The 10,000-nt window shown below is 40.5% G+C and overlaps 1 protein-coding gene across 1 annotated transcript in view; it reads right to left on the bottom strand.

Moving 5' to 3' along the window:
• LOC310718647 (fibrosin-1-like protein) overlaps positions 1-10,000 on the bottom strand; it is a gene marked incomplete at its 3' end in the record, with an annotated part of 237,471 nt that overhangs the window by 28,961 nt on the left and 198,510 nt on the right. Inside the window, exon 6 of the mRNA XM_083527558.1 lies at positions 3,806-3,854. Coding sequence (XP_083383684.1) covers positions 3,806-3,854 — 49 coding nt within the window. The remainder of the gene's footprint in view (positions 1-3,805; positions 3,855-10,000) is intronic.

Below are 10,000 nucleotides of genomic sequence, written 5' to 3'. Positions count from 1 at the left end.
TATACTCCCATTATCCACCCTCCATACTCCCATCATACTCCCAGTATATTCCCATCATACTCCCTCCATACTCACATTATACTCCCATTATTCACCCTCCATACTCCCATCATACTCCCAGTATACTCCCATCATACACCCTCCATACTCCCATCATACTCCCAGTATACTCCCATCATACACCCTCCATACTACCATTATACTCCCAGTATACTCCCATCATACAACCTCCATACTCCCATCATACTCCCAGTATATTCCCATCATACTCCCTCCATACTCACATTATACTTCCAGTATACTCCCATCAAACTCCCTCCATACTCACATTATACTTCCAAAATGCTCCTATAATACTCCCTGCACACTCCTATCATACTGCCTCCATACTCCCATTACACTCCCTCCATACTCCCATTAAAATTCCATCATACTTATGCTCATTACTCACATTACTGTGTATTACTGCACTTTTTCTGCAAAAGTGCACACTACTGCATAACACCAATTCAATAAAGAAAGAGGAAAACATTACTCACATTACTGCACATTACTCATTACTGCACATTACCGCACATTACTCACATTACTGCACATTACTCACATTACTGCACATTACTCATTACTACACATTACCTCACATTACTCATTACTGCACATTACCGCACATTACACACATTACTGCACATTACTCATTACTACACATTACCTCACATTACTCATTACTGCACATTACCGCACATTACTCATTACTGCACATTACTCATTACTGCACATTACCGCACATTACTCACATTACTGCCCATTACTCATTACTAAACATTACCTTACATTACTCATTACTGCACATTACCTCACATTACTCATTACTGCACATTACTCATTACTGCACATTACCGCACATTACTCACATTACTGCACATTACTCATTACTACACATTACCTTACATTACTCATTACTGCACATTACCGCACATTACTCATTACTGCACATTACTCATTACTGCACATTACCGCACATTACTCACATTACTGCACATTACTCATTACTACACATTACCTTACATTACTCATTACTGCACATTACCTCACATTACTCATTACTGCACATCACCGCACATTACTCACATTACTGTAGATTCCTCGTTACTGCACATTACCGCACATTACTCACATTACTCATTAATGCACATTACTGCACATTACCTCACATTACTCATTACTACATATTACTGCACATTACTGGACATTACCACACAGTACTCAAATTACTGCACATTACCGCAGACTGCTGTACATTACTCATTACTGCACATTTCTCATTACTAAACATTACTCACATTACTGGACATAACTACACATTGCCACACAGGACTCACATTACTGCACATTAACGCACATTACTGCACATTACTTACATTAACACACATGACTGCACATTACTTACATTACTCACGTTACTGCACATTACTCACGTGACTGCACATTACCCACGTGACTGCACATTACTCACATTATCGCACATTACTCACGTTACTGCACATTACTCACGTGACTGCACATTAGTCACATTACTGCACATTACTCACATTATCGCACATTACTCACGTTACTGCACATTACTCACGTGAATGCACATTACTCACATTATCGCACATTACTCACGTTACTGCACATTACTAACGTTACTGCACATTACTCACGTGACTGCACATCACCCACATTACTCACATTATCTCACATTACTCACGTGACTGCACATTACTCACATTACCGCACATTACTCACATTATCGCACATTACTCACGTTACTGCACATTACTCACGTGACCGCACATTACTCACATTATCGCACATTACTCCCGTTACTGCACATTACTCACGTGACTGCACATTACTCACATTATCGCACATTACTCAAATAATCGCACATTACTTACGTTACTGCACATTACTCACATTACCGCACATTACTCACATGCCTGCACATTACTCACATTACCGCACATTACTCACATTACCGCACATTACTCACATGCCTGCACATTACTCACGTTACTGCACATTTCTCACATTACTTACATGCCTGCAGATTACTCACATCACCTCACGTTACTGCACATTACTCACATTACCGCACATTACTCACATGCCTGCACATTACTTACATTATCGCACATTCCTCACGTTACTGCACATTACTCACGTTACCGCACATTACTCACATTACCGCACATTACTCACATGCCTGCACATTACTCACATTACCGCACATTACTCACATTACCGCACATTACTTACATGCCTGCACATTACTCGCATTATCGCACATTACTCACGTTACTGCACATTACTCACATTACTGCACATTACTCACATGCCTGCACATTACTCACATGCCTGCACATTACTCACATTACCGCACATTACTCTAATTACCGCACATTACTCACATGCCTGCACATTACTCACATGCCTGCACATTACCGCACATTACTCTAATTACCGCACATTACTCACATGCCTGCACATTACTCACGTTACCGCACATTACTCACATTACTGCACATTACTCATAATACTGCACTTTTTTTGCAAAGTGCACACTACTGCAAAACATAATGATTGAATAAAGAAAGAGGAAAACTGCATCAAAATGGCTAAGATTTCTCACACACACACACACACACACACACACACACACACACACACACACACACACACACACACACACACACACACACACAGCTAAGAAAGTGATTACATAGACACCCTTTACACATAGTCCCTAAGATTTGCTTACACTCACACACATACACATACACATACACACTCACATATACACAAATACACACACACACACACACACACACACACACACACACACACACACACTGCATTCTTCCTGCACATCACTCTTTTTCTCTGTTTTACAGTTTCTGTTTCTCTTTCACATCAATTTTTGTTTGCTCTCTTTTCATTTCTTTATAATGATCTCTGTTTTCTTTTCTTCTCTTCTACTTGTCTCTAATTCTTTATTTCTTTCCCTCTATTTTCCTTTTTTGCTTCAGCTTTTTATTTAGTCTTCTTAATCCCATTTCCACATTAGTCTTTTTTATGTTTTATTCTCCTGGACATTTCTCTTTCTTCTACGACTTCCTTTCTCTCTGTATCTGTTTTTCACTTTATTTCACTGTAGTTCCTTTACAGTTTTTTTGTCCTCTTTCCACATCTGCGTGTCTATCGGTTTTTCGTTTTTCTCGTTAAGCCCCTCGTTATTCTCCCTGCAGCAGTTTGCATTAAATCCCCTTCATTAAGTGTCCGGGTGGAGCAGCAAGAAAAACGAGGGTGTTTAAAACCACTCCCGTCTCTGTGATGAGAACATTTTGTTACCAGAGGAGCAGATAAAAAGAGGAGAGAAGAGAGTGAGAGGAGAGAGAAGAAGATGAAAGGGGAATGAAAGCGGAGGAGAAGCGGAGGAGAAGCAGTGGAGAAGAGAACAAGAGAATAAGAGGAGGAGAGGAGAAGAAAATGAGAAAATGTGAGGAAAAGAGGGGAAAAGAGGAGAGAAGAACATGAGAGAAACAGAGGAAAGAAGAGGAAGAAAAGAAAAGATAAGAGGAACGGCGAAAAGAAGAAGAAGCAAAGAGGAGGATGAGAGGAGAAGAAGAGGAGGATAGGAGGAAAGGAGTAGAGAAGAGGAGTTCAGAAAGATAAGTGGTGAGGCCCAGCTAAAACATTCAGACCCACACCTGAGGAGACGTTTTGTTTCAGAAACAGTGTTTGTAGAAAAGTGGAGTCTCACCTTTAGAAGCTGTCGGGGAAAAGAGCTTTTCTGATCCCACATCAGACGCCTGAAAGAGAAAAAAAGCCATTAAAATATTACCTAAATATATTTTACACACACACACACACACACACACAGAAGAAACACGAACATCGGAACATTACCATTTACCTCAGATACAAAAGATTTAGCATCAGCCGCTAACCAAATTTCAAACAAATGAAATAATGAGCACATGGTTGCTAAGCAACTGACACAAAGTATAAGCTAACTAATCACTAACAAATAAACATTATATGATATTTTCCAGCCATATGTGCTTTTTCTCCGAACTGTCAGAGCTTCACAATTGTATTGGACGTCTTTGGATGCAGGAGCATGAAATTTCCTCTTCACATGAACTAGGAGACCCAAATCTGTCCAGCATGACGATGCTAAAGCCAGCTCTATGGGATGAATGTGAACACCAACTGCACCCCAGGCCTCCTCACCTTCTCACCATTTTATCAAGTCCTGACTTTACTAACACCCTTGCAACTCAATGAATCTTCATAAATCTCCACAAAGTCTAATGGAACATCTTCCCAGAAGAGTAGACCAGTGGAGTTTAACATGGAATGGGATGTTCAAAAAGAAGCACATAGCAACCTTACGTTTAGGTGTCCATAAAATTTCTAGCATGTATGGCGTGAGAGTGATACCCACACAGAATTAACCAGAACATCAACTTTTACCTCAGATATGTTAGAAAATTACTAAGAAACGACTCAGAGGAAGTGAAAACTAGAGTGAGACAAACAATATGACAGAATAATCCAGAACATCAATATTTACATCAGACATTTTTGTGAATTACTGAAAAAAGACACTGAAAATGACACTTCACATCCACTGCTAATCACTTCACATGTCTTCCAACCTTCTGAGAACACGGTGAGAGTCCTACATTCTAAATTACGCCCAAATACTCAAAGTACACGCTAGCAAGTGACTGAGGGTAACAATTTATTTCTCAGGATGCAGTCGCTAAGTTTTTTATACTGACAAAGAGCAAGTAAAAATACAAACCCCATTCCAAAAAAGTTGGGACACTGTACAAATTGTGATTTTTTATTCACAATAAAATATAGATCAAATATTAAATGTTGAAAGTGAGACATTTAGAAATGTCATGCCAAATATTGTCTCATTTTGGATTTCATGAGAGCTACACAATTCCAAAAAGTTGGGACAGGCAGCAATAAGAGGCTGGAAAAGTTAAATGTACATATAAGGAACAGCTGGAGGACCAATTTGCAACTTATTAGGTCAATTGGCAACATGATTGGGTATAAAAAGTGCCTCTCAGAGTGGCAGTGTCTCTCAGAAGTCAAGATGGGCAGAGGATCACCAATTCCCCCAATGCTGCGGTGAGAAATAGTGGAGCAACATCAGAAAGGAGTTTCTCAGAGAAAAATTGCAAAGAGTTTGAAGTTCTCATCATCTACAGTGCATCATATCATCCAAAGATTCAGAGAATCTGGAACAATCTCTGTGCGTAAGGGTGAAGGCCAGAAAACCATACTGGATGCTGTGATCTTCGGGCCCTTAGACGCCACTGCATTACATACAGGAATGCTACTGTAATGGAAATCACAACATGGGCTCAGGAATACTTCCAGAAATCATTGTTGGTGAACACAATCCACCGTGCCATTTGCCGTCGCCGGCTAAAACTCTATAGGTCAAAAAAGAAGCCGTATCTAAACATGATCCAGAAGCTCAGGTGTTTTCTCAGGGCCAAGGCTCATTTAAAATGCACTGTGGCAAAGTGGTAAACTGTTCTGTGGTCAGACGAATCAAAATTTGAAGTTATTTTTGGAAAACTGGGACCCCATGTCATCCGGACTAAAGAGGACAAGGACAACCCAAGTTGTTCTCAGCGCTCAGTTCAGAAGCCTGCATCTCTGATGGTATGGGGTTGCATGAGTGCGTGTGGCATGGGCAGCTTACACATCTTGAAAAACACCATCAATGCTAAAAGGTATATCCAAGTTCTAGAACAACATATGCTCCCATCCAGACGTCGTCTCTTTCAGGGAAGACCTTGCATTTTCCAACATGACAATACCAGACCACATACTGCATCAATTACAACATCATGGCTGCGTAGAAGAAGGATCCAGGTACTGAAATGACCAGCCTGCAGTCCAGATCTTTCACCCATAGAAAACATTTGGCGCATCATCAAGAGAAAAATGCGACAAAAAAGACCTGAGACAGTTGAGCAACTAGAAGCCTGTATTGAACAAGAATGGGACAACATTCCTATTCCTAAACTTAAACAACTTGTCTTCTCAATCCCCAGACGTTTACAGACTGTTATAAATAAAAGTAGAGAGGACGCCACACAGTGGTAAACATGACCTTATCCCAACTTTTTTGAGATGTGTTGATGCCATGGAATTTAAAATCAACTTATTTTTCCCTTAAAATGATTCATTTTCTCAGTTTAAACATTTGATATGTCATCTATGTTGTGTTCTGAATACAATATTGAAATTTGAAACTTCCACATCATTGCATTGTTTTTATTCACAATTTGTATTTATATCGGAATCATCTGTACCATCAACATTTACCTCAGGTGTGAGGAGAAAACAATAAAAAATGCTTAAATAAAATGCAATTACATTTAGCTAACCAAATTTCAGGTAAATAAAAGCATGACAATGCAGTTGCTGACTGACACAAAGTATAAGCTACATAGCTGTTAGTGATTTATACCAACAAAGAGAAAATAAAACACCTTACAGTATCGTCCGGAATATCAACTTTTACCTCAGAATTATTGCGAAAAGACACTGAAAATGACACCGTCGCTAATCACACTGACATGTCTAACTTCAGCTTCAGAACACAGTGGTTTCTAAGTTCAAATGTTTTTACGTTGTAAAAGCACATTAGCCAGAAATAACACTAAATAATCAAACTCTCGCTACACATCATCGTGAGAAAACGGTTGATAGGCAACTAAAAACGCAAAGTATACAAGGCAGCTAATGACCGAGGCTAATAAAATAACTGGCTAAGATGTAGATGTTAAGTGTTTAACAAATTGAGAATTAATATGATGCGGAATTATCCGGAACATTGACTTTTACCTAAACGTGAGAGGAAATTAAAAGGAAAAAACTTAAATGAACTGAAATGATGCCGTTGTTAAATGTAGCATCAAATGCTAACCACACTGGCATGCAGTCACCCAAATCAGGAAAGCAGTGCTCAGGTGAGACTGAGGTGAGACTAAGAGGAGACTGAGGTGAGACTAAGGCAAGACTAAGGTGATACTCAGGTGAGACTAACAAGAGACTGATGCGAGACTAAGAGGAGACTGAAGCATGGTTAAAAGCAAAAAAGTCTAGTCTAAGTCAAGACTGAGGTGAGGATAAAAGACTGAGTCTAGTCCGAGAAAAAAGGAGGAGAACTTAAGACAATAATGGGAGACTAAGGTGCAACTGCGGCAAATCTAAAACAAGACTAAGAGGTTCGGGTGAGTGTGAGAAGACTAATACGAGACTAAGGAGAGACTGAGGCAATTCTGAGATGAGACTAATGGGAGATAAGGTGAGCTTAATGGGAGACTGAGGTGAAACAGACGAGTCTGAGAAAAGAGTAATGGCAGACTGAAGTGAACTAATAGGAGACTGAGGTGAGAGTAATTGGAGACTGAGGTAAAACTAATAGGAGACTAAGGTGAGAGTAATGGGAGACTGAAGTGAGAGTAATGGGAGACTGAGGTAAGACTAATAGGAAACTGAAGTGAGAGTAATGGGGTGAGACTAATACGAAACTGAGGTGGAAGTAATAGGAGACTGAGGGGAAAGTAGTGGGTGCCTGAGGTGAGAGTAATGGGAGACTGAGGTGAGAGTAATAGGAGACTGAAGTGAGAGTAATGGGGTGAGACTAATACGAAACTGAGGTGGGAGTAACAGGAGACTGAGGTGAGAGTAATAGGAGACTGAGGTAAGACTAATAGGAGACTGAGGTAAGAGTAGTGGGTGACTTAGGTAAGACTAGTAGGTGACTGAGGTGAGAGTAATGGGAGACTAAGGTGAGAGTAATAGAAGACTGAGGTAAGACTAATAGGAGACTGAGGTAAGAGTAGTGGGTGACTTAGGTAAGACTAGTAGGTGACATAGGTGAGAGTAATGGGAGACTAAGGTGAGAGTAATTGGAGGCTGAGTTGAAACTATTAGGAGGCTAAGGACTGAAATGAGATTAATGGGAGACTGGGGTAACACTAATAGTATGCTGAGTTAAAACTTATAGGAGACTGAGGTAAGACTAATAGGAGACTGAGCGGAGACTAATGGAGACTGAGGTGAAACTGAGGTGAGTCTGAAGCAAGTGTAAGGCAAGACTAAGAGGAGACAAAGGCGAGATTGAGTTGAGTCTGCGGTGCTCTACAGAGATAGCGTTAGATATGGTGTTGCTGTAGCATCTGTTTTCAAGCCTGCAACAACAAAGTACCCTATAAACAGAGAGAACTTGGACGCAGACAAAACAGCAGCAGCTGTTTTTCCCTCCCTCTAACGTAGACAGCCAGCAAACGAGAAACAGATGAGACGAAGAGTAGAAAATGCAGACACTTGTGTGCAGACATATCTGGGATTAATCAGGGAAAATATATAGCCATATCTCAGATTAGCCATTAGTGAAGTGAGAAACTGCAGAAAACATGACTAAAGCTAATTACACAAATAATATCTTTGTGACTGTGTATAAGTAAATGTGTGTTTGTGTGTGTGTGTGTTTGTGTGTGTGTGTGTGTGTGTTTGTGTGTGATCAGGGTGTTTTGTTCTGTTTGACATAGTTCCTGCTGCACACTTCAAAGCTGAAGGTCAAAGGTCACACATAACAAATTTCATTCAGATTCATGGCCGCACACAAACGTGACCGTAATGAGGGGGCTATACACAAACACAGGGGAAAGGCAGAAGGGCAGTGTGTGTGTAGGGGGTAGAAAGGGGGGGGGGGATTAGATGAGACCCCAGTGTGCCCCACAGGAAGCAGAGGGAGATTAACGTTTCAGAAACACAGGAAATACGAGCCACGTTTCTGAGACAGACAAGAACGAGGGATATGAGAGCTGCACTCGTTTACCAGCAGCTCCCTGCTTTCAACACACACACACACACACACACACACACACACACACACACACACACACACACACACACACACACACAATTCAGAGCAAGGTGTGTGTGTGTGTGTGTGTGGGCGGGGGGAGGGGGGTTAACAAGGTCAAGGTCCTGCAGTCTGCAGCTGTAAAACCGACTGATTCACCGGAGAGAAAGAAAAAAGGGTAAAAATATCAGGAGTGGGGGGAATAGACAAGGAAAGAAAGAAAGTCAGGTCTTCTTATACTAACAAACACACACACACACACACACACACACACACACACACACACACACACATACAGCTGAGTGGTGTTTAGAGGGTAACATTGACAAAACACCCAACTGTGTGTTTTCACGTGTGTTTTCTTTCTCCTTTTCTTACTCTTCTCTCTATCTCTCTCTCTCTCTCTCTCTCTCTCTCTCTCTCCACACTGACCTCCTCCACACTCGTTTATCAGAAGCTGTGTCATGTTTCTCTCTCGCTCCAGAGTGTTGGGGGTCAGAACAGGTGCGCTCTTACACACACACACACACACACACACACACACACACACACACACACACACACACACACATCATTAAGATGGTAATGTATTCCGCTGAGTGACCGTGTAAAATCCAGCCGTAAATCTGAGCGCCTCCTTCTCTCCCGCGATTGGCCGATTACACATCGCCTGGCAACAACAGTCATCACCACGGCGACCATTTGAGGGTCTTTTCTGTTTAACCCCTGAATCGCCCTCGTGCTTTCCTTTCACATTTCATTATATGCCACATATATATATATAAATATATATATATATATATATATATAAATATATATATATATATATATATATATATATATATATATATATATATATATATATATATATATATATATATATATATATGGCCAAAAGTTTGTGGACAACTGAAAATAAGGTTGCTATGTGCCTTTTTAAACATCAATCAACATTTGTGTCCATTTGCTGTTATAATAAACTCCACTCTTCTGGGAATATGGTTCACTCGATTAGTTAGAGATTTATTCCGCTACATGTGT

The sequence above is a fragment of the Silurus aristotelis genome, assembly GCF_946808225.1.
Source record: "Silurus aristotelis genome assembly, chromosome: 23".
Lineage (NCBI taxonomy): Eukaryota > Metazoa > Chordata > Actinopteri > Siluriformes > Siluridae > Silurus > Silurus aristotelis.
This window is presented reverse-complemented; position numbering and strand designations above follow the sequence as displayed.